The following is a 26,170-nucleotide window of genomic DNA, read 5'->3' on the forward strand; positions in this document are numbered from 1 at the left end:
TCTATATAAATTTTAGGATTGTTTCTTCTATTTCTGTAGAGACTGGCATTGTGATTTTGATAGGGATTGCACTGAATCTGGAGATCACTTTGGGTAATACAGACATTTAAACAATATTTAATTTTCCATCCATGAACACAGTATGCCTTTACATTTATCTGTGCCTTTTAAATTTCTTTTATCAATGTTTTATAATATTCAGTGTACAGACCTTAACCACTCTGCTTAAATTTGTTCCTAAATATTTTATTCATTTTGTTGCTATTGTGATTATTTTCTTAATTTTCTTTTCAAATAGTTTGTTGTTTGTGTATAGAAATGTGGCTGATTTTTGTATGCTGATTTTGTATCCTCAATTTTACTGAATTCATTTATTAGTTCTAACAGTTTTTTTGTTGTCTTTAAGGTTTTCTATATGTATGATTATGTTTCCTTCAAATAGAGATAATCTTACTTATTCCTTTGTGATTTGGATGCCTTTTATTTCTTTTTCTTTTCTCATTGCTCTGGGTAGGACTTCCAGTATTCTGTTGAATAGAAGTGAGAATAGGCACTCTTGCCTTATACTGGTTTGATTATGATGATCACTGTGGGTTTTTTATAAATGGCCTTTATTGTGCTGAGGTAAATTTCTTATATACCTATTTTGTTGAGAGTTTTTATCATGAATGGATGTTGAATTTTGTCAAATGCTTTTTCTACATCTATTGAGACGAACATGTGGTTTTTTTTCTTTCATTCTATTAGTGTGGTGTATCACATTGATTTATTTGCATATGTTGGACCATCCTTTTAACCCAGGGATTAAATCTCACTTGGTAATGGTGTATGATCCTTTCAATATGCTTTCGAATTTTGTTTGCTAGAATTTTATTGAAGATTTTTGCATCTATGTTCATCATAGATACTGGCCTGTAGTTTTCTTTTCTTGTAGTGTCTTTGTCTGGTTTTGTCGACAGAATGATGATGGTCTCATAAAATGAGTTTGGAAATGTTCCCTGTTCCGTGTTTTGGGAGAATTTAAGAAGGATTTGTATGAAATCTTCTTCAAATGTTTGGTAGAGTTCTTCCATGAAGCCATCTAGTCCTGGGCTTTTCTTTGTTGGGAGGTTTTAAATTACTGATTCAATATCCTCATTTGCTATTGGTATGTTCAGTTTTTCTAGTTCATCAATCTTCAGTTTTGGTAGGTTGTATGTTTCTAGGAATTTATCCATTTCTTTTTTTTTTTTTTTTTTTTTTTTTGCGGTACGCGGGCCTCTCACTTGTTGTGGCCTCTCCTGTTGTGGAGCACAGGCTCCAGACATGCAGGCTCAGTGACCATGGCCCACGGGCATGTGGGATCTTCCCGGACTGGGGCATGAACCCATGTCCCCTGCATCGGCAGACGGACTCTCAACCACTACACCACCAGGGAAGCCCTCTATTTCTTTTAACGGGAGAATTTGTTGGCATGTAATTGTTCATAATAGTCTCTTATGATCCTTTTTATTTCTGAGGCATCCATTGTAATGTCTCCTTTTCATTTCTAATTTTGTTTATTTGATTCTTCTGTCATTTTCTTAGTCTAGCTAACAGTTTGTCAATTTTGCTTATTCTTCCAAAAAACCAACTCTTAATTTCGTTGTTTTTTTTCATTTGTTTTTGTATTTGCTATTTGATTTATTTCTGTTCCAATCTCTATTATTTTCTTCCTTCTGCTGATTTTGGCCTAGTTCTTCTTTTTCTAGTTGTTTGAGATGTAAAGTTAAGTTGTTTATTCAAGGTTTTTTTTTTTAATGTAGGCGTTTATCATTATGAAATCTCCTGTTAGTATTGCTTTTGGTGCATCCCATAAGTATTGATATGTTGTGTTATTGTTTTTGTTTTGTCTTGAGATACTTTTAAAATTCTCCTTTTTTTTAACATAACAAATGTTCAAGAGTATGTTGTTTAGTTTCCATGTATTTGTGAATTTTCCTGTTTTCTTACTGTTAATGATTTCTAATTTTATTCCACTGTGATCAGAAAAGATACTTGGAATGATTTTGATCTTCTCAAATTTAAGACTTTTTTGACGACCTATCACATAGAAGGTGACTTTTCTGTGATACACCATATGGTAGACATATGATCTATCCTGGAGAATGTTCCATGTGTGCCTGAGAAGAATGTGTATTCTCCTTCTATTGAGTGAAAAGTTCTGTATATGTCTATTAGGTCCATTTAACCTATAATGATGTTCACATCAACTGTTTCTTTATTGATTTTCTGTCTGGATATTCTATCCATTATGGAAAGTGAGGTACTGGAGTCTCCTACTATCATTGTAGTTTTGTCAGTTTCTCTCTTCAGATCTGTTGATGTTTGCTTTGTATATTTAAGTGCTCTGATGTTGGGTACATATATACTTATTATATCTTCCTGTTGAATTGACTCTTTGGCATTATAGAATGACCTTCTTTGTCTCTAAAGACAGTTTTGACTTAAAGTCTATTTTATCTGATATAAGTTTAGCCACCCCTGCTTTCTTTTGGTTACTCTTTGGTATATCTGTTTCATCCTTTTACTTTCAGTCTACATGTGTCCTTAAATCTACAGTGAGTCTCTTACAGATGTATCACTGGATTTAAAAAAAATTTGTTTAGCCACTCTGTGCCTTTTTATTGGAGAGTTTAATCCATTTACATTTAAGTAATTATTGATAGGTGTGGAATCACTGTTGTCATTCTGTTGATTGTTTTCTGTTTTAGTTGTGTTGTACATCTCTTCCTCTCTTGTCTTCTTTTGTTATTTGATGTTTTTTATAGTGATTTTTAAAATTCTTCTCCCTTTATCTTTTGATGTTGTTCCATAAATCATATGGCCTTTCTTCACCCTCTTTCATTCTTTTTTCTTTTCACTGGATAATTTAAAATGATCTGTCTTTGAGTTCACTGGTTTATTTCTTTTGTTCCACTGAGTGTGCTGTTGAAGCTATTACATTTTTCATTTCATTCATTGTGTTCTTCAGCTCTAGAATTTTTTTGGTTCTTTCCTTATGACTTCTATCTCTTTATTGAACTTCTCATTTTATTCATGTAATATTTTCCTGATTTTTTTGAGTTATCTATCTGTGTTGTCTTGTAGTTTGCTGAGCTTCTTTAAAACAGTTATTTTGAATTCTTTGTCAGGTAGTTCATAGATCTCCAGTTCTTTGGGGACAGTTACTGGAAATTTGTAGTATTCCTTTGATGGTGTCATGTTTCCTTGATTTTTTTGTGTTCCTTGTAGCCGTTTGTTGGTGTTTGTGCATTGAAGGAGCAGTGACCTCTTTCAGAGTTTTTGGACTAGCTCTGGTGGGTATAAACCTTGACCTACTGGTGGATGTGAGGATGCTGGCTGGGTGGCATATGTGGTGGTGCCAGGTGTAGTGCTGGGTCTAGCAGCTCTGGCTTGGTTGGGGAGCAATGATGCTTCTGGTTCCAAGAAAGGGCACAGTGGCCTGGGCTCCAGGCAGCTCCATCAGCTCAGGTAGGTGTAGACATTAGCAAAGACTGTCAGTGTCCTTGGAGGTGAAAGCTGCTGGTGTCCATGGTAGTGATGAGGGCTGTTGAGGTCCTTGGTGGTGAAGGCTGCTGGTGTCTTCCTGCTCTCCTTTTCTCCTATTTGGGGGGAGTTGTTGCTGAGGGCATTTCTTTTGGTGCCAAGCTGTATGAACCTAGACGATTGAATGACACAGGTGAAATGCTTCCTATACTTTTCTATTCAGACATCCTTGTTTTTTTGTGCTCTACTGGGTTGCTGCAGCTTCTTAATAGTACTCCAGAGCTCTTCCAGAACTATTTTCATTTTTAGGTACTTGTTAAATCTTGGGGGTGTGGGAAGGCTGGGACCTCCTGGTCTACCATCTTTCTGATGTCACTCCCATGAATTCTTTATATTTCTCTGAAATAAGCCCTTTTTGTTTGTGTTCTGGGCTTCAGATTGTTTCTTCAGTTTGTCATTTTTATTTTGATTTTGTTTGTTTGGCTTTTTGTTTAACATTTGCTATAAATTATTTATTTTTCTTTTACGGCTTTTGGAGTTTGTCATGGTTAGAAAGGCATTCACAACTACAAAGTTATAAAAAGGATTTGCCAATGTTTTCTTTTATTACATCTAAGTACTCAAATTTTACATTAGATCTTTGATCATTTGAAGTTTATCTTTGTAACAGTATGAGATATGGATCTAAGTCTATATTTTTTCAGGTTGTTATTCAGTTGTCTTAACACTATTTAGATTCTCCTCATTTGAGATATTAAGCAATTTTTATTTTGGATTTCATTTGTTACTTTGATGTAACAAAGTGAATAAAAATTAAGTACAGCAAAATGTCAATGAGTTCCAAGAAGAATGTTTTTAATAAAAAGAAGGGCATGGATTCCATGCCTCAATTTGGATGAATTAGAGGCTGGAAGATATTAGTGATATAGTAAAGAATCCTTATATCTTGTTTCTTCAACAACAGCAGCAACAAAGCAGTAAGTGATTAGAAACTCCAGAGAAAACAGATTACCGTATAACTAAGGCATAAAGTAAATTAAAATTTGGGATGGTTTTGAGCAATTGATGGGTTAAAACAAGAGAAGATATTTAGGTCCTGACCCTAGTAAAATCATCCTTCATGTAGCACATTGGACCTATACGACGGAAATGTGGTATTAACACCCTGTTAGGCTTTGCATTAAACAATATCTATATTGACTGTAATAACATAAACACTGTTGACTTCCAGTTTTTAGAATTAACCTATAAGCAAAGCATGGGAGACTTAATTATGGTTACAGAACAAAACTTAAATGTTACTAACCTTGTTGATGAAAAAGTAAAGGTGCAGTGAGATGAAGTTCATGGTGATATCCAGAAATATTCTTTAAAGTTGATGGAAAAGAAATAGGGGTTTAAGGCTACTATTTAAAGTTTATGTAGTTATACAGTTTAGTGATTCTTATCATACCTCAGATATCCAGTTTAAAATGACCCCAGTAGGTAAACATTTTTTTTTATTATTTAAATTAAAAAGTTGTTCTTATAATTGAGTATACCGAAATTACCATTATAGCTATTATAGAAGACTCTAATGTGTTTTCTTACAGTATCTTGAACTAGGCATAACTTACCTCTTATTTCTGAATAAATCTTGAAAAAGTGTTACTTTTTTTTCTACTAAAATGTCAATAAAGAAATATGCCAATTTTGTTATAAGTGCTTTGTTATTTTAGCACTTTTTCTTAAATTATTTCATTTGATACCACTCATGCATGTTTAATTATCTGGATAATGTAATGAGTATTTTCAAATCAAAAGAAATTTCTTCATATGGCTGACCTTCTGTGCAAGAGCTGTAAGGATTTGTTTTGCCTTGTTCAGCCCGTGACATAGTACAGGTGATGTATATGTTACTTTATGGCTGGATGAACATGATATATGAACAGTGTAGAGCAATGAAGATACTTCTGGTATTTCCCCTCCAAGTTAAAGAAAAAAAACTTCCTCTTTAATTATGGATCTGATATAAATCCATTAGGCAAAGAAAGTTCACAGCCTCTTAACCATCATGTAGCAACCTCCCTCCCTCCTTTACTTAGGTTGCTACTTTTTTCCTTTCATGAGGTTGTGCCTACCATGTGCAGGAATAAGAAATCAGATAATGCCTTTTCTTGAAAAGCTCATAGCCAAGCCACTCTACCTACTGAATTCTAAAATGAAACAAACAGACACAAAACCACAACACACCAAAAGCTGAATTATTTTTCCTTTAATGGATTCTTTGAACGTGTTTAACTTCTATTTAAAATGGTACCTTGTTACTTGATTTTAAAGGGATTAGTTAGGGCTTCCCTGGTGGCACAGTGGTTAAGAATCTGCCTGCCAGTGCAGGGGACACGGGTTTGTGCCCTGGTCCGGGAAGATCCCACATGCCGTGGAGCAACTAAGCCCGTGCGTCACAACTACTGAGCTTGCGCTGTAGAGCCTGCAAGCCACAGCTACTGAAGCTCGCACGCCTAGAGCCCGTGCTCTGCAACAAGAGAAGCCACCACAATGAGAAGCCCGCACACCACAAGGAAGAGTAGCCCCCGCTCACCACAACTAGAGAAAGCCCGCGTGCAGCAGCAAAGACCCAACGCAGCCAAAAATAATAAATAAATAAAATTTAAAATATATATATATATTAAAAACTAATAATAAAGGGAATTAGTTAGAGCAGGGCAACCTGCTTATATCTTAGTTACCTGACAAATTAAACTTTGTTTATGTAAACAGTATGCCTAAGGGTTAAATTTTGCTGAGTGTCCTGTAGATTTTAAATAAATTATTTCTGCCTATTAAAGGCTTACTATTATACATGATCCTGTGGTAACTCTTTGTCTTCTTGAACCTCAATTTTCCTTTAGGTAAAATGAGGAAATTGAAATACATCAGCATTTCCCAAACAGGACCATTTTGTGAAGCAATAACGTATTAAATTCTCTGCTTCACTTAATTTTTTTTTTGCGGTACGCGGGCCTCTCACTGTTGCGGCCTCTCCCGTTGCGGAGCACAGGCTCCAGACGCGCAAGCTCAGCGACCGTGGCCCACGGGCATGTGGGATCTTCCTGGACCGGGGCACGAAGCCGTGTCCCCTGCATCGGCAGGCGGACTCTCAACCACTGCGCCACCAGGGAAGCCCCTACTTCACTTCATTTTAAGCTTACTGAATTTATAAATTAAGACATTAATTCCTCTCACAGAACTGAAGGCATATTTAATACATAATGTGTTATTTCTACTATTGAATCTTTATCTTATTAGGCCTTACCTAACCACAGTGATAAAAGGGAACTAAATTCCTAGAGCTTTGACTGTGCTCATTTATCCACAAGGAATTCTTAGATATTTGGAAATTTTGTAGTTTGGAGAATCATAAACTTACAGAGATGTTAGAAATACATTACAGAGAACTATTTTCCTGGATGATTTAAAAGTAATACGCCAGGTACTTCCCTGGTGGTCCAGTGGCTAAGACTCTGTGCTCCCAACGTAGGAGGCCCGGGTTTAATCCCTCGTCAGGGAACTAGATCCCACATGCAGCAACTAAGACTGCACATGCTGCAACTAAAAGATCCCACATGTTGCAGTGAATATCCCACATGCCACAACTAAGACCCAACACAGCCAAATAAACAAATAAATAAATAAATATTTTTAAAAAAATAAAGTAAAAGTAATATGCCAATCTGATGCCCTGTCACCCCAAATACTGTAATATCTCTCCTATGATCAAGGACATTGTCCTACAAAACCATAACACAACCATAAAATCAGGAAGTTAACACTGATATATAATTGTAAATTAATTCTCATGCCCCATTCAGGTTTCACCAGTTGTCCTAGCAAAAGGATCCAGTTTAGAATCTTATGTTGCATTTAGTTGTCATGTCTCTTTGATCTCTTTCAGTCTGGAACAGTTCCCCAGTCTTTGTATGATTTTAATGCCTTTGAAACTCTTGAAGATCACAGTCTAGTTATTTTGTAGAATGTCCCTCAATTTCTGTTTTTTTTTTTTTTTTAATTGAAAAATAGTTGATTTACAGTGTTGTGCCAATCTCCCTCAGTTTCTTTTGGATATTTCCTCATGAATAGAGATAGTTTATGCATTTTTGGCAAGAATATTACAGAAATAAGGCCTTATTCCTGTAATTGAATTCTATCAGATAGCTGATGATTTCAGTTTGTCTTATTATTGGTGATGTTCACTTTGAACATTTGATTTAGGTGGTATCTGACAAGTTTCTCCACTGGAAAGTTATTCTTTTCCCCTTTCTAATCAGAGTATTTTATAGGCAGGTACTTTGAATAGAAATGTTCTGTTTCTCTCCAAACATTTAATATATTCATTTATTTATATCAGTTTAGAATCGTAGTTTCTTATTTTATTTAATGGATAAAAATCTGTGACTATCATTATTTATTTTGATCCTCACATGATCATTAGTTTGGCCAGTAGGAGCCCATTCAGGATGATTTTTTAGTCTTTTGGACATGACTTTATCATTCTTTCAGCATTTTCCTGCTCTCAGGTAAAAACAAAATGTTCCAGGATCACCTTGTAGTTTACGTAACCTTGCCCTGGAATACAGCGTTTCTCCACATTGCCCTGGTTCCTTTTAGTGGAAAATGGAATGTAGACACCCAGATCTGGGCATTGTTACACTCACTGCTATTGGGGTGTCACTGGTCTCAGACCTTCTTAGTAGACAGAGCTAGGGAATCTATGTATGTATTTATATACACACAAATATATAAACACACATTTATAATTATGTTTCTCTATCAATCTATATATGTCAAAAACCATGAATTCACATTACTTCCATTTCCAATCCAAAACCATAAGGTTAATTTTAATTTATTTCCCTTCCATATTTATATATTTCTTTTCTGTTACAGTAAGAAATATGACTTTCTTTATTCTTAATATATTTACTTATTTGATAAATTACCCTGTACGTGATCAGGCCTCCATTCTGCTACTCCTTCCTAATGTGGATGCCCTCTTCTCCCTGCTTCAACTCTGATACCTGGGTTGCCCTTTTTCAGCACTGCCTACTAAGCACCCTACTCAGCTTTTGACTCCCCATTCAGGCCTGATACCCTGTTCTGGAATGCTGCCACCACTACCCCTTCACCTCTTCCCCACCTAATGAACTTGGGACTGAGTTGTTCAGGAAGGTGAGGGGTTAAATATTTTTAGCACAGTACTTAAAGGACTTTATTCCCAAGTAACATAAATCCCATTAATTTAATGGGAAAATAGATTTGCTCTAAACAAATGTACTTTACAGTAAACTTTTCATAAAATTTTCCAAAAAGTGAAGGATAGCTATAACTAGGAAAACATTTGTACTTTATCTTTCAAATTGCTTTCTGTTGTTAATACACTAATTAGTGTTAGTATAGTTTTGTTCCAGTATTAGAAAGCTGCCTATATCTGGTATTATAAACCAGTTTTATGTGATTTCAGAATGAATAATCATTATATAGAACATCTGTAAAAAGATTTCATGTCAATCTAATTATGTTACTTTCAAATTTGACTTATTTGACATAGGAATGCAGCTACATGGTAGTTTTTTAAGTTGGAAAGTGCTCTAGAGGTGTTGATAAAATAGAGCTGTGAATCATGGTTCAGAAAGAATAAAATGCAGAGATATTGATGTTTGAAGAACAGTGACCTGAAAGAATTTGGTAAATTTGCTCTATGTTTATCAGTTTTATCTTTGGCTAATGGTGGCTGTATTAGTGAAGGTTCACCAGCGAAACAGAACCTGTATATAGAGAGAGAGAAAGAAAGAAAGAGGGTGATTGATTGATTATGAAGAATTGGCTCACACGATCACACAATTATGGAGACAGAGAAGTGCCGTGATCTGTTGTTTGCAAGCTGGAGATTCTGGAAAGCTGGAGGTATGATTCCAGTCTGAGTCCCAAGGCCAGTCTTTTTTTTTTTCCTCTTATTTTTCTAGATGACCTCTACCTTTTTAGTTTGCTTTTGTCTGTATGCCTTAAAAATACTCTGATCTCATCTAGTCTTATTTCTTTAAAATGGGGTCTACATGCAGAGGGCTTCCAAATGTATATCTCCAGCCCCAACTCCAGCCTGGATTGACTATTGGATGTCTAAAAGACATCTCAAACTTGACATGTCCAAAACTTAGTTCCTAAAATCTCGCCCTGAAAGCTAACTAACTTATTTGTCTTTTCTGTTTTTGTTAATTACAACTCCCTTCTTCCTGTTGCAGATTTTTTTCAGCTTTTCCCTCAGAGTATATCCAGAATCTGACCACTTCTCACTACATCTACTACTAACACCCTAGTCCTCTTTCATCACCCTCTTTCATCTCAATTGCAGTAGTTATATGAAATGTTCTTCCTGCTTCCACTTCTGTTCTCCTTCAGTTTTAATATAACAGAGTGATCCTTTCAAGGAGTAAGTCAGGCTCTGTCACATTTGTGCTTGGGTCTCTTCAGTGGCTTCCTGTCTCATTCAGAGTAAACCATTATTATGCACCACAGACCTACAGTGATTTGGCCCTACCTCCTCTCCTACTCTTCTGTGAACTCATCTTTTGCTGTTCTTCCCCTTGCTTACTAAATCTTCCAGCCACATTGGCTTCTTTGCTGTTCTTTGAACACACAAGACATTTGCCCACCTTAGGGGCTTTGCACTTGCTGGAATACTCTTCCTTACTTTCTGTTGAGTCTTTACTCAAAAGTTGCCCTCTCAGAAAGGACTTTCCTGGCCATCCTGTGTAATCCCCTTCCCTGATTTATTATTTTTCCTTAGCACTTATCAATATCTAATAGAACTATATATTTTAACTTATTTATATTGCTAATTATCTACATTCCCCAGAATTTAAGCTGGACAGGATTTTTTGGTCCAATACTATACCCCCAATGTCTACATTAGTGCTTTACTTATGGTAGCATTCAATATTTGTTGAAGAAATGAATCACATATAACTCATTCCACCAAAATGAAATAAAATTATTAGTTCAAGGCAGTATGCTAAAAATTTATTTCACAGGAAACGTGAAGTAATTTTAAGAACTTTTGCTTCAATTTTAGCAAATATTAGGTGAGTTTAAGTAAATAAGCACTCATACATGGCTAGTTGGAGTTTAACTTGGTCCACCATTCTGGAGGACTATGTGTGTAATAACAATTGTTAAGTCTATAAAAATGAACAAATCTTAGGAGTCCTGCTTCTTGGAATTTATTCTGCTAAAATGAATAACTGCAGAGTTTTCTTGGTAACAGCATGTTTATTTCAGAATTCTTTCATAGAACTGAAAACTAGGTAAATCTACAAAAATGAGAGTGATTTGATAAACTATGGTATAAAGTTAAACAGTGGAATACTGTGTAGCCATTAAAAGCTTGTGTTGTAGATTAATTTGTAATATAAAAGTGTTTGCTATATATTAAGTAAAAATAGGTTACAAAATAGTACATATATTATTATTCTACCCCCTACTGACTCTCTTTTAAAGTATAAATACATAGAAAAATATCTGGAAGTACCACGGTATTAATGATTGTTATTTCTGGCTTGTGAGATGGTTTAAGACAATGTTTTTCCCCTATGCTTATCTATTTTATCAAAATTTTTTCAACGAAGAGCTAATATTAAGTAGCAGACTCTCCTAGAGTTTTCTTGCTGTCCTTCTTGCTTTATTTTTCTTCATAGTAGTTGTCACTCTGTAACTTCTGTACTTTTTACTTATATTTAATTGTCTGTCTACCACCACCCCCACTAGACAGAAAGCTTGTTACGGACAGGGACTTTGTTCATTGTTGTATCCCAGGATCCTAGGAAAATGGCTGGCATATAGTAGGTGCTCCATAAATATGTGTTGAATAAATAAATAAATGTATTGTTTTTGTTATAGAGAATAAAGTTATGGTAAGTAACATTTTGAAAATGTGTCACTGGAAAAAATTGCATATAAGATACACATCACATTATATAACATACAATTTTAATATCAGAAGGAATTTATAACAAATAACTAAAAAGTTTTCATGAGATTTTTTTTCCCCTTATTGTTTTCAAGGTTTCTAAATATTCTTTACAGAAGAAAGTGAGTGAAATGGTAAGGAAATTTCAAAATATACACCCACCCCAGATTAGTGCATAATGTGCACAGTATTTTTGTCAATATTAATGTGACATTTATTGTAAAAAAAATGTTGAAACTGGATATTAATATCCCCTTTAAAGGACTGAATTACAATTTCAGATATAGCTTAAATGAATTTATTTCACAAATTTATTTCCAGATAGTGTTTACATGTTATAAAATAAATTTAACACAGTTCCCAAATTATTGGTAGAGGTCTTATATGAAAATTGAACAACAAAGAAGTGAAAACAACAGAATTCTGAAACCCCTTACTTTAATGATATCTTTTCTAGGTATTTGTGTAAACACATAGTTATTACTTTTAGCCTGAAAATTTGAAATAATATGAAGTAGCATTTGAATACTACACTTGGGATATGGTACTCATCCCTTATCATTCAACAAGTGTTAATTTGTTGTGCATTCCTCTTCTGCAGTATATTAAAATTAATATTTACATTTTTACAGCATAACATTTTATGAAATATTTACTTTGATATTCTATCTTTCTATCCCTGTTGGATTCAGAAGAATTTTTTTCTCTGTATTTTTGATTGAGCAAAATTCTCCCATATCCACTTATATCTTCAGAGGGCTTCTTGGGTGGGTTTATGCTATTTCGTTCTTCCTTCTTTGGAGCAGACTGTAAGGCAAGTAAAAATAATTTTTGAGTAAGGTTTATGTATTATATCTATGAGAAGTAAGAAATGAGAGATCATTCCTTATGACGTTAAATACAAAAATATAAAGTAAGTATTTTGCTTCTTGAAATGTTTTGGTGTGTTAGAAAATAAAAGAGCCATAGAAAGATTGCTAAGCTTGATTGAATAAAAGATGTGAAAATTCTGTCACTGTTCAACTGGAAAGACTACAGATAATATTGTCAGACTATTTTAAACTATGATTTTAATTAAGGAGCTGAAAAACTAGATTCTGGTTTAGCTTTAAGTACCATGACATTTGTACTGAAAGTCATCTTCAACGCTACAGTGGTTTTACACAAAATATAGTGAAATTGAATAATGTACCCTCTGACCTGGGAGATAAGGCTACAAGTTAAAGATCAAAGGCAACATAAAATGTGTTTTATTTTATTCCACTTTAAAATTTCATCAAACAGATACTTATAATCTTAAAAAAACATGGAAACATGCAGTATACTTTTGATAGTTTTTGGTCACTTTTGAACATTTTGTTAATGTGAATTTAAGACTCTTAAGCACCTACTAAAATTTGAATTATAGTTGTATTTTTTCTGACAGTTCAAAGCATTAAATAAATCACTTTATATTAAAATAGTTTTATATATTGATAGATATACATGCCAATTTTGGCAGAATATTATGTATATTTTAGATGATGGATTTAAAAGTTAAAAATAAACCTTTTTCTAAACATTCTTACATTATTCTTTTTACATTATTCTTATATAATTCAGGTGACCTTTTCTTTATTCAAAGTACTAAACAGTATTCAGTAATCCAGTTAATTTTATTCAAATCAGTACATTATCCTTTTATATTGATATTATTTGACTATGTGCAAGACATGAAACAAGATGGTCACTTGTGCCAAGGCAGGACTTTGGGGAGCAATTGATAAGTGTCCCAAAAGAAATAATTTTAAAAATAGTATTAAGTATTTAATTATTAAGTATTAATACTATTAAGTATTAATAGTATTAAGTATTTAAACAAGTTCATGATTTCCTATAGGCAAGCTCTTAACTACTAGTAAATTTCTGTCTTGTGGGAATTCAATAAAGTGATTTTCATGTAGAGGTGGTATGTCTCTAGATAAATTAACACAATTATGAATGGAAAGATTCATCTAGCTCTAAAAGTACCCAAATTTTCTCTTGAACAAATGATCACATTGATCATTACCAGTAAAACAAATGCAACTAAATATGATAAAAATAAACTATAGAACATCAAATTAATTGATTTGGTCATTGATGAAAATCTTTCCTGCTTTGTTCCCATAATTACTGTATAGGTGACTATGTTGTGTAACTGAGTTGCCAATAGAGCTTAATGAACAAAATAAAAATTTATCCAACCATCTCTTAGTTATAGTTTCTTTTTTGTATATCACTTTCCTTTAAAGAAAAGACTTATAAGAATAATTTATTTTGTCTTTATTAAATTAAAACAATTTTTCAGTATTGAAGGTTTTGATGAGATTTGGAATTACCACATATTTTCTTTCAGAGTAGAATATTTTTAGACTAAAGACTTGTCTGGAAGTAATCTTCATGATTATAATAATTATATACATCTGTACACATAAAATATGTAACTTTGGTTTTTTTAAGTAGTATATACCTAATGTTGTGACTAAAAAGGTGAAAGTATCAATATCCTAAGAAAGATGCCATGGGTTTTTAAAAAGTGAGTTTTATAATCCATTGATTTATTTTGGGTTTATATTGAAGAAATTAAAAGGTAAGTTGCAAAAATAGAAATGAGGAATATATGAAGTTTGTTTTGGGGTTTTGAATCTTTTTCTCTACAATTTACTTATAACAAGCTAATTGTTTTAAGGGAAATTAATTTTATTTCCAGAAGTTTTCAAATCAGTCTCTATAAGGAAATAAGAAATGAGGGAAATGAGCAGCTATGGCTTTTATTAGTAAGTATAGTTCTGAAAAGTTGGGTGTAAATGTTATTTTTAAATTATTCTTATTTTAAATGCCTTAAGAGGCTTTTAAGTAAACTTTTAGACCACACACACTTGTAATTATGCATGTGCTGTCTTTCTCTAATCTTGATTTTCAAAGATTAAAATTGTTTAAAATGAGGTACGTATGTATTTGGAAAGCAGGCAATCCTGATATTATTTTCTTGTTGACAGTCTTTGCATTTAGTAGTAAAAGTGTATGAAAGAGAAAATAACTTGACCCAATTCAGAGAGGTAAAAAGAACAAAAACACTACATACTTAGCCATTTCTTAGTCATTGCAATAAAATAATCTTTATTATGCTATAGTATGTAATGTTAAAGTTATAATAACACCATCAATTTAGTTGTATTATTCTTTATAATGTTCTTAGCTTTCTCAGGCAGGTGTTACCAATCTGCTTTTTGTTGTTGCTTCCCAAAGAATTTAAACTATTTGCTGACAGTCATGCAGTTAGTGGCAAGCTGCCCTCTTCATCTCATTATCAAAACTAAATCAGGGCAGCCAAGTAGGTTTATATGTGAACAGCCGCATATAGGCCTGTATGAGCTAATGAGCTGTAGGTACCCATTGTGATTTAAACGTCTTTATAGCATTTATCATGGCCATTGTATAGACTAATGTATTTGAAAATCAGAATTGTATCATGCAAACAAATGAAACTGCATTTTAATTCAACTTTGGCTTCAAGCAAAGGATGTTGGGATAGAGTATGTTACAAACTAATCTAATGTGTACAGAGCTCTATGTATGTAGAGAACACCTATGAACTCACTTTGATCTTTGCTGCATTTTTACTTACCAGGATTAGTTAACCTTTGCAGACATTAACAGTATTAATGTGTATTAATATGTAGTAGATGGTATTCTCATAAAGGCTATCTAAAAATTGATTTGACTTGAAAAACTGAAAGAATTCATTGAATTGAAAAAAATGTCTTTAGACCAATTTTTAGTGAAATTGTATTGGGTTTCTACACATCTCCTGAAAGGAGTATAATTCTCTAGAGAATTAAGTGGTATTTGAGAGGAACAGAATATGGGTCATTATTGTTCATTGTTTAGTTATTGATAATAGTGACTACCCAGGTAAGCATAAGATCTCAGGGGTAAGTGCACTTGTCAACTTGTTTGAATTTATAACTGCTGCATGCTTAATTCAAATGACTAAGTAGTGAATTTGAAAAGCCCATAGAGGTGCATGAGAAAAACTTAACTCATCTTTCATAACCATTGCCAGTGTACTTACCACTTTGCTTAAAATTGTTTAAAAAAATCTTTGAAAAAGTTAAGATTTTCACCAGATTTGCTAAGTTAATATAGTTAGGTACAACTTAAATTATGATGTGTGTTCCTTATTAATATTAGAGAGGGCTATTCTTAGTCCAAATAAAAATTAGGCTATTGAAGGCACTTTTATCATTTAAGGAATAGTAATAACAAAACATTATATTGTACTTGGTATGTGATAGGCTCTGTTCTTACTGCTCTGTAGGCATTAATTTGTCTTATCTTCACAACAACCCTATGAGGGAGATACTGGTATAATCTCTATTTTAAAGACAGGGTAGATAATTTTCCTGAGGTCACACAGCAACTAAATTACAGAGGCAAGATTTAAACATAGGCAGAATAGCTTTTGACCACTCTACTATACTGCCTGTACTTTGGTGTTAAGCAGTACAAAATGGCTCTGGTTAACTTATGCAAAAGGAAATTTAGTGGAGACACTTGCAATCAATCAGAGAGTCAAGAATGGTTTTGAAAATGAACAGGGACTAGGTTAATTCCGGGGTTTGAGAAGCAGGATGTAGGAACCCAGGACGGAGGAGATCTCATATCAGTCTGGATAGGATCACCACTGAACTTCTTTAGCTTTATAGTCTTTTTTGCTCAAGATTCAAATTCCAAGAATGTAGAAATCAATTGGTTTATTTGGAGTAATATGCCCTATACTTGACTAGGGGAGAATAGGACCCCTGAATTTGGTCTACTAGATTGCAATGAAGAAGTATTTCAAGGAAATACTTGAAAATGTGTTACTTTTGGGTAAGGGAAATAGATGCTGTCCAGGCAAATGTAACAAATTGCCACTGTCAGAACTCTATGAGACAACAGTTCATTCAGAAAGTAATTACTGAGTGCCTATTGACGGGCTACACTGTTCTTTGTTTATCCTCTCTCAGTAGAAACTGAAGTGTGTGGCAGAAATGAATGAAAGTTGTGAAATCAATGATTCTGCTAATGCCAGAATAAAAACTTTCAAAGAGTGTTATTGATTCTGTTAACATAATATTTCTTCTAAAAATTTTAAGTCATTTTTCTAAGTATGGTAAAACAAGCTCCTTTAGCTGAAAGCAGTGAAGGCCCATATTATATTATATATAGGGTCTAATTTTTACCAACTGTGTCTCTAAACTTTCTGCTATACTATATTGTCTCCCTATCACTGATAGATATTCTCATTGTTCCAGTTTTTAATGCAGTGAGAAGGTGCTATATTCATTAATATTAATCTCAGAAAATTTATCTGAGTTTTGATAATGTACATTATGCCAGCATTTAGAGAAAAAAAATTGTTTCCTAAATTATCAGGAGTATTGCTTTAATAATATTCTCCTCACTTTGCTTAGTGCTGTACTGGACTAATCAACTTTTCGGTAAATAAAACAACCAATTGATTTTGAAAAAGAAATTAGTAACAAGGAAAATATAACCTTAAGTGGCTATTTTGTTACAGGAAAAAAAAAATGCTTTAACTTTACCTAGATTTAGAACCTAACTAATATTTCCTCTCTAAGGTGTACTCAGAGAGTACTTTTTCATGACATACTTATGTTAATAACAACAGTTATTAAAAACAATAAATTGTTATGTATGTTTAATAAATATGTGTGTATATATATATGTATGTATGTGTTATATATGTATAACATTTAAAATAACTCTTCAAAATAGGAACAAAAAGTCCAGTTACATTTTCTGGCTAAAGAAGATCATCAGAAGCAACTGAATGAAATTGAGAAATACTATGCTACAATAACAGGTCAATTTGGATTAGTAAAAGAGAATCATGAAAAGTTAGAGCAAAATGGTGGGTGCTATCTTACTTAAACTTAACATATTTAAGAGGAAATGTTTAAATGGACTTATTTATAATGAATAAATTGAACTTATCTGATACTGGTAATAGTAAATGGCAGTTTAATTAATATTATTAAATTCAGTAATAATTATATATATTGCATTGAGGCTATTTTCCTTGTCCATGTTAGTAATATTTCCTTAAAATGTACAATGAATATAATGTTTTCCTAAGTGTCTTTCATGTTACAGTACAAGAAGCAATACAGTTAAACAAAAGACTTTCAGCTTTAAATAAAAAACAAGAATCTGAAATACACAGTTTAAAGAAGGTATGATTGATATAGTTTATTGTATTATATAAAACTAGTTTTATGAAATAATACCAGAAAAGTTGGGTGGGTTTTTTTTGTATAAAGATAAATGAAATGTTTTAAATACAGATTTATAAACTTTGAGTTATGATTTCAATAAATGCAATGAATGAATTTGTTCTAACCCATTCAAAATATTGTTTCTTTGACTTGTGACCAGTGGCATGCATTTTTATGATGATATGAATAACCAATAAGCATTCACTATATGTTAATCTCATTAGCACCATTCATTCATTCATTCAACTTTTGAGTGGCTCTGTGTGCCAGGTACTATATGGCACTTAGGGTACAGGTATGAAGAAAATGAAACATGTTCCTGCTTCTTTGAGTTATAGTCCAATGGAGGAGTTACATATAAAACCATCACACAGATCAAATAAGTTAAAACTGTTATAAGTGTTATGAAGAAAAAGTAGAGGATGTGATGACATTATCATAGGTGACTTCATTACATTGGGGGTAAAGTGGTGGGGGAGGGAAGAGGATGATGTTTCAGGCAAGGGAACAGCAAAAGCCTTGAGACAGGAAAGAGTTTAATGTATATGAGGAACAAGAAAAAGTCTGGTATGGCTGGAGCATTTTGAGTTAAGGAGTGCATTGGATATTTATTGGTAGCTTACTGAGCGTCAATATCCCCCTTCTCCTTTCTAAACTTATCCAGAGTTTTGTTTTGATGCCTCCAGCTTTAGAGAGGAGCCCTAAATTGGCACAAGGCCATAAACATATTTCATTACTCTAGCCACGGCCTTTGGCTTAGGAGTGGATAAATGACCTTACCCAGTGGTTATAAACCAGGAAGAAGGTAACTCCTACTGGGGCTGGCAGTCATCCTACAATCATGAGAAGCTAAAAAGGAGGAACTTGAAATGTGGATGCCAAATTGCTGTGATATAAAGAAACCTGTTCTTTCATGACACTTTTGAGTTCCTGAATGGACCAACCCTGCACTTGCCCTGCCTCTAGACTTTTCAGTTATGTGAGCCAGTAAATCCGCATTATTATTTAAGCCAGTTTCCTTAGGGCCAGCTTGATTTTCCATTATTTGCAACTAAAAATATCCCCACTGATAACAGGGGAGACCGGTATGAGAGCAAGGTGAAGTAGGCAAAGTCTTGTTCTTTCTACAGAGAATGACTTATTTCCTTTTCCTAATCTTTTCAAAGCCCCAACTGAAATAATACCACTTTGGACCACCTCCTTATCCCTGAGAGAATTAAGTACCTGTCTTTACTGACACTGAATAAATGCTTTGAAACAACATTTACTGAGTGTCACTTAAATATCTTTGATTTTCTAAAATTTGAATATGATATGCCTCGGTTTAATTTTTCAATTTTTATTTTTTTTGCCGTACGCGGGCCTCTGACTGCTGTGGCCTCTCCCGTTGCGGAGCACAGGCTCTGGACGCGCAGGCACAGCGGCCATGGCTCACGGGCCCAGACATTCCGCGGCACGTGGGATCTTCCCGGACCGGGGCACAAACCCGCGTCCCCTGCATCGGCAGGCGGACTCTCAACCACTGCGCCACCAGGGAAGCCGCTGGGTTTAATTTTTTTAGTCACTTTTTCTTCTTGATGTTCTCTGAGCTTCTTGGATTGTGGTTTGGTGTCTGACATTAATTTGGGGAAAGTCTCAATCATCAGTGCTTCAAATATTGCTTCTTTTTCTTTCTTTCATCTCCTTCTGGTACTCCCATTATGTATATGTTACAATTTGTATATGTTACATTAGCTGACCCGCAGGTGATGGATAGTCTCTTATGCTTTTTCAGTCTTTACTCTTTGTTTTCAGTTTTGGAATTTCTATTGTCATATTCTCAAGCTCAGAGATTATTTACTCAGCCTTGTCCAGTCTACTATTGAGACCATCAAAGTCATTCTTCGTTTCTGTTGCAGTGTTTTTGATCTGAAGCATTTCATTTTTATTCTTGTTTAGAATTTCCATCTCTCCATTTACATTATCCATCTGTTCTCCCATGTTTTGTCTGTTTTTTCCATTAAAGCTTTTAGCATATTAATCATAGTTTTAAAAAATTTTGGGTCTGATAGTTTTAATATTCCTGCCGTATCTGACTCTGGTTCTGAGGCTTGTTCAGTCTCTTCAAATTGTGTCTTTTGCCTTTTAGTATGCCTTGTAATTTATTTGTTGGAAGGCAGACATGATATACTGGGTGAAAGAAACTGCAGTCAATAGGCGTATAGTAATGTAGTGGTAAGATAGGGGGATGGGTGCCCCATGATTAGATGAGCCTGTTGCCCCTGGACTGTGAATTTCACCAGTGCTTCTCAGTCCCTGCCCACCCACCCCGTTCGCACAAGGATGGTTGGAGGGGGATAGAGTTGGGTATTACCCTTCCCTCAGGTAGTTTAGACTCAGGTCAAATAGTTTCTCCTGAGGGCAGGACTTGTTGATAAGAAAAAAATGAGTTGGTGTATTTCAAAATGGTTACTTTTTCTCTCCTTTTCCTCCTGCTTTTAGCAGGAGGGAATTTTCTCTGATATTCACTATGAGAGGACCTGGAGGTAAAATTTCACAAAAGTTTGAGAACCCAATGACTGTGTCCTGCTGAATTTTTTAACTCTGAATTGTCCACTCTGAGCCTCTGGGAATTAGTCAATTACAGTTCAGTTTTTCCTACCCTGGCATTGGTTCCTGTGGAGGTTTCTGTTTCTCTGTATTTACCTGTCCATCTCTCCAATTTTTGAGGCAGCAATTTGCTTTATGACCTCATTTGTCTAGCAGATGTAAGAGGAGTTGTTGATTTTCAGTTTGTTCAGCTTTTTACTTGTGGTGGGATCAAGTGGAAACTTCTAACTAAGCTCATTACATGCTGGACCAGAAACCAGAAGATCCTCTGTTTTTATATTTAACTATAATTTTACAAAAATTAAAAATTTATTAAGACAACTTATTATTTACAGAGACACAGGCTTAAGCTTTGAAGAGTGTTTGTGCTACCAGATGAATGACATATACTTTAATATGTAATTCAAGAAATCAGGCAATTTTACTACGTTATCTTTTAGTACCATTTCCAGGAAAGCAGGACCACAGGGGCTAAAGATTGACGTGACTTCTAAATGCTAAGCCAGAGTTCAAAGACCATTAATATTTGTAACTCTGTTATATCTAGGTCTTGTTCTTATAACTGCCAATAAATTGGTTTCAAATTCCTTGGACTCTCTCCTTATACCCGAGGGATCAGAAAGTAAGAGCATAGGGGTAGCCCAGTACAGAATATTAGAATGGTAATAAGTGTATGTCCCTAGCCCTTAAAAATCTTCTATCTAGCAAACTACCTAAAAGGATAGGTTGTTAAAAAATATTTATTTATTTGGCTGCATCGGGTCTTAGTCGCAGTGTGTGGGATCTTTGTTGTGGCATGTGGGATCTTTCGTTGTGACGCGTGGGCTCTTTGTTGCGACGCACGGGCTTCTCTCTAATTGGCGTGCAGGCTCTCTAGTTGTGGTGTGCGTACTCTAGAGCGCACGGGCTTAGTTGCCCCCTGGCATGTGGGATCTTAGTTCCCTGACCAGGGATCGAACCCACGTCCCCTGCATTGGAAGGTGGATTCTTAACCAGTGGACCACCAGGGAAGTCCCAAGAGGACAGTTTATATGTAAAGAATATTTCTTTTCAGTCACATTTAAGAATATTAGAGATGGCTCTTACGATATAAGGAGAAAAACCTGTAATTTGAAAATTTCGTCTGTCATTTCAAATCAGAATTGTTAAATGGACCATTCATTTTTATCAATATAAACTTTGAAAGCAAATATAAATAAATAATACTGACTGAGTAGTTGTGAATAAGCATATTTTCAGTGATATCTCTTTGGTTCATTTTTTGTTTAATATTGTTATCAGTGTCTTAAGTGGTTAGATCATTAATTTGATGATTATATTAAAATAGTCATATGTGCTTTATTCAGTTAGTTTTTGCATTATTATGAAAATATTATACCTCATAAATTTCTCTATTAAATAAGAACAAATGTTGCATTGTAATGTAATAGACTATTGTATTTCTAATGTATAGTTTAAGACTGACCTGTAGATGGAGATGAGGCTCATGTAAATCCATGGAGCATTTCCCTTGCTGGATTTTTGTGAAAGGAGTAAAGCATGTCTCTGTACACAAGTGGAATAGTGTTGCTCATGAGCACACTTGCCCCCTTTTCCCAGGTCTTGCAGCCTTGGCCAGGGCTGCCTAAATGTACTGAGGTGTCATGTGATGGTGGCCTCTGTCTCTATAGAAAGCATTAAGTCAGTAATCATGCTGCTAAATAGTTCTTGGAAGAGAGATTGTAGAGAAGGGTAAGGTGAGAGAATGTTACTACCTTTGAGAGTTCCAAGTTCGAGAAGCTGAAAGGGTAAGAATTTACAAATATATTTTAACAGATAGTTTTTAATATTTCAGACATACTAGGTACAATAATTTTGTAGTTTTTAGTGTAGCCTTAATTTTTAACTTTAAGAAAAGTGTTTTCTGTTTTGATTTTCTTTTTCAGAGGCTAATCGAGCCTACTAACATTGTTTTCCATTACTCAGTTAACACTTTTAATCATTAATTTTTCCAAAGATAACTTTTATTTTTCTTTTATGCTGTTCTTTGATTATGACCAGGACAGTTAAGTTACTGGTTTGTGATAAGATGGAATTCTTTTTTTTTTTTTTCTTTTTCCTTTTGTGGAACAAAGTTAAACAGACCAAACTTACTTGTTAGATAAAACTAAGTATTACAGTTCTGAATGCTGGGTTCACCATTATGGCAATCATGAAGAATTCCTGATACTATCTGTGAGCAGCATTCATAACCTCTGCTATTTGTCTGAGTAAACGTCAGAGGACTCAAGGAGATAGTGATATTTAACAGACTACCTCATACCAGAAGAGGAGGGGTAAAGGAGAAAAGGGCTTGATATTTATGACTCTAGGAACTATAAGTTGTAATTTAATGAGATCAAAGCATGTGCTGCATGCTTATGTGCTGCATGCTTATTTGCTGCACTAACAGCTTTGAATAAAATGGTTAGAAAACAGACAATGTACTAAAAGTTCAGGATATTTAAAAGCTATAAGAGCTATAAAATCAAAAACATACTTTCAGTCGAAAATCATTTTGTGAAGGTCTCTGCTTTTAATTTAATATGCTATTAAGATTACATAATTAATATATAAAAGAAAAAGAAAGACATAAGAAAAGATTAGTTTTTACTTTTGTCAGCCAGATACTGGGTTTTTGCCCCTTGCCACTCCCTTCCCACTTCCCTGTTGTTTTATAACAGTTATTGTAATAGGAATTGATGTATTTTAGAGTATCTTCTGTAAAACTTAGCTGATTACAACAGCTCCATGCTTTCAGTTGTGGAAAAATGTATTGACAGAAAGACATAAGACATTTGTTGCACTTTGTAACCTAGACAGAAGAAAAACTTTTAGAAAACCAATCCTTTTTTTTAATTCAGAGAATTGTAAGCTACTTTAAGTTTTAGCCATATACCTCAGTTTAATTATATTTTTATCAATAAGACATTGTATCTTAGGGGTGAATCTAGAACAGAACACTAATTTAAAACAAGCCATCTAATTAATTTCTAAGTTGTTTACTTTATGCAGGTGTATCTTGCTCCAGGAAAACCCAATATAAAAAAATTTTAAATTCAGAAAAATTGTTGGAAGTTTTCTTTTAAAAATTACCATTTTAGTTCACAAAAAAGCAGCTTGAAAGCAAGGTTTTAGAACACCATGTGCAAAGCAAAGAAAGATGTACATTATTTTAAACCTAATATCATTGGTGTCTTTTAAAAAAATCAGTTCAGCATAAAAGATTTTTTATTACTCAGGTGGTGTTTGACTAAATAACAAGTAACAACATAAGTATTAGTCAAACATCCTGAAAATCTGAGTTGAGATTAAAACTTTGAGGTACTCTAACAGATATTTTTCCTTTGAACTAATCTCTTTTAAATTTTTAAAAACTTAAATTAATTGCTGAAATGACTGTCTTTAGTTTTGTATCCTTCAGTATGCATAGTCAATTTAACTATCATCCTGTTTTTGAATGTTTATCCAGGGTAGATATAATAAGATCAATAAATTCTTTTATTCAGGAAGTTTGTTGAGTCAATGACCATATGGCTTATGAACTAGAATGTTTTATTATATTGTCTTATGTCTGTAATTGTTGTTTTGTAGAATATTCTTGGATCTGAATTTGTAATGCAGAATTAACCCATTTTAATCTCACAAGTTTAGGGTTGTTGATTAAGACAGTCAAGGTTCTAGCTCCAAAATATGCTGTTCTTTTATTTATTTATTTATTTTTTGCTGTTCTTTTAAAGTTAGCATGATGTTAGTGACTCACCACCTACTAAGCTTTATTTTTTATTATTGGTAAGAAAATTTTAGTGGTCTGTTCACATTTAAATGAGAAGCATCTGTTTATAACATGGTGGTCTACACGGTTGTGGTTGTTACCTTGATCAGAGGAAGCCATCTCGTTCAATCAGTGATTAAACCCCCAGCACTGTACTTTCCTATATGCTATACAATATACTGAGCACTATACTACGCCTACCACTTTCTATACAATTTTACAAATTGACTGAACTATCGTGTCATTAACAATAGTCTTATTTGGCTGACATTGACTGCTGTCACCAAGTATTTTTATTGCCATTTGCTTTATCCTGAATAAATCAACTTTGATTTCATCAAACCTTATTTTAGGCAAAGGTGTCACATTTTTTAAATATCATGTTCATCACTCTTTTCTTCTTATGTTCATTAAAATTTTTAGTTCTTCTTAGATCCCTGACTGTATTACGTTCTATGGGATAAGTATGAAATGTGGTTCTTTTCCTTGAGATGTTCATAATCTACAAAAAAACTCTTATTGTAATCAGTTATGAAATAATGAATAATGAATCTTAATTCTTTAAATAAAGAATATTTATTCATAACACCATTAGGACTTCAGACCACTTTATTCTAAAAGTAGAGAAAATAATCATAGAATCCCTTGAATTCACCTTAGTAGTAATAACAGGTAACAGTGCCTAGAACATAGTAGATGCTCAACAAATACTTGTTGCATAGATTATTACATGCCAGGCACTTTGTTAGTTTTTTAAAAAATTGTATCTCCATATTACAGATGAGGAGCTTGAGGCAGAATGCATTTAAGTAAGTTACCTAAAGTTACACAACAAGGAAAATAGAGTGAGGTTTGGAACCCAAACAAATTTGGCTCCAGAACCTGTGATCTTAACCATTCTACTGGTAGCGGTAACAGTATAAGCAATTCATCCGTGTAAGTTTCTTTGCTTCGTTCACCATTAGAAAGCATATGTTTATTAAAAGGGGAAGTTGCTAATATTCATCCTCCTAAACTACTAGGTCCCCATAGACCTTGACTCTGCGTATCTAGACTAGTATTTCCATTACCTTGAAACTCATCATTAAATACCACTTCCTTTGGGCTCTGTCATTCAGCCCTTCTCCTTCTCCAACCAGAGCATCCTTTTCTATCACCTGTACCATTTACACACCCCACTCTGGTTAGATTGACCTCTAGTCTTTTAGTCTCCATTACTTCACCCAGTCCATTGGCCTATTTCTGCCTACACATAATTCCCTGCATAATATTTCTCATTTATTCTGTTTATTTTAACTCATACTTTACCTTTTTTCTCTAAAACTAAACCTTTCAACTATAGTCATCCAAAAGAGGTACATGACTTAGATCACACTAGTGTTGCTTTTCTCCTTATATTCTCATTTGCAATATGGATTTAATGATATCTGCCTTTCCTGTTTTATATATGTGTAACAAATATAAAATAATATGTGGAAAAGCACTTCAGAAAGTTTAACATGCATAGAAATTTATGGGATTATTGTTACTTGCAAGTGAAATTAGGTTAAAATTAAGGCACATTTTGATGGTGCAGTTTTTCTGCACCATAACTATAGGTGGGTTATATGCATAGGCTTTCAAGACAACTAAAATATTGCCTCATCTGATAAATTTTTTATCAGATAGGAAAGTCTGAAATTTCTTCCAACTCATTAATTGCTTTTTCCCCCTTCATGCTTGAATTATATTCTGTTTTTACAATGACTAGTTCTCTCCCAACTATTTGTCTTCTTCAGATCTTCTCTAAATTTCATGGAATCATAAGGATCATCTGATCTACTGGTTTTCATCTTTCTTTGAGTTGTAGAACCTTCTGTTAAAGTTGTGGAAACTCAGTATTAAAACAAAGTAGAGCTACTTGTGCTTGAAGGGAGAGTTTTAGGAACACTGGAGCCATGCAAGTTGGCTCTTTCTATCAGCAGCTGTGGAGGG

General features: G+C 33.9%; 1 protein-coding gene across 1 annotated transcript in view; it reads left to right on the forward strand.

Annotated features, from left to right (window-relative positions):
• CCDC73 (coiled-coil domain containing 73) overlaps window positions 1–26,170 on the forward strand; it is a 105,036-nt gene that overhangs the window by 31,696 nt on the left and 47,170 nt on the right. Inside the window, exons 6-8 of the mRNA XM_027115104.1 lie at window positions 11,605–11,643; window positions 17,315–17,450; window positions 17,693–17,772. Coding sequence (XP_026970905.1) covers window positions 11,605–11,643; window positions 17,315–17,450; window positions 17,693–17,772 — 255 coding nt within the window. The remainder of the gene's footprint in view (window positions 1–11,604; window positions 11,644–17,314; window positions 17,451–17,692; window positions 17,773–26,170) is intronic.

This window comes from Aethalodelphis obliquidens, unplaced genomic scaffold (genome assembly GCF_003676395.1).
Source record: "Aethalodelphis obliquidens isolate GAN/ISIS:26980383/991018 unplaced genomic scaffold, ASM367639v1 scaffold14, whole genome shotgun sequence".
Taxonomy (NCBI): domain Eukaryota; kingdom Metazoa; phylum Chordata; class Mammalia; order Artiodactyla; family Delphinidae; genus Aethalodelphis; species Aethalodelphis obliquidens.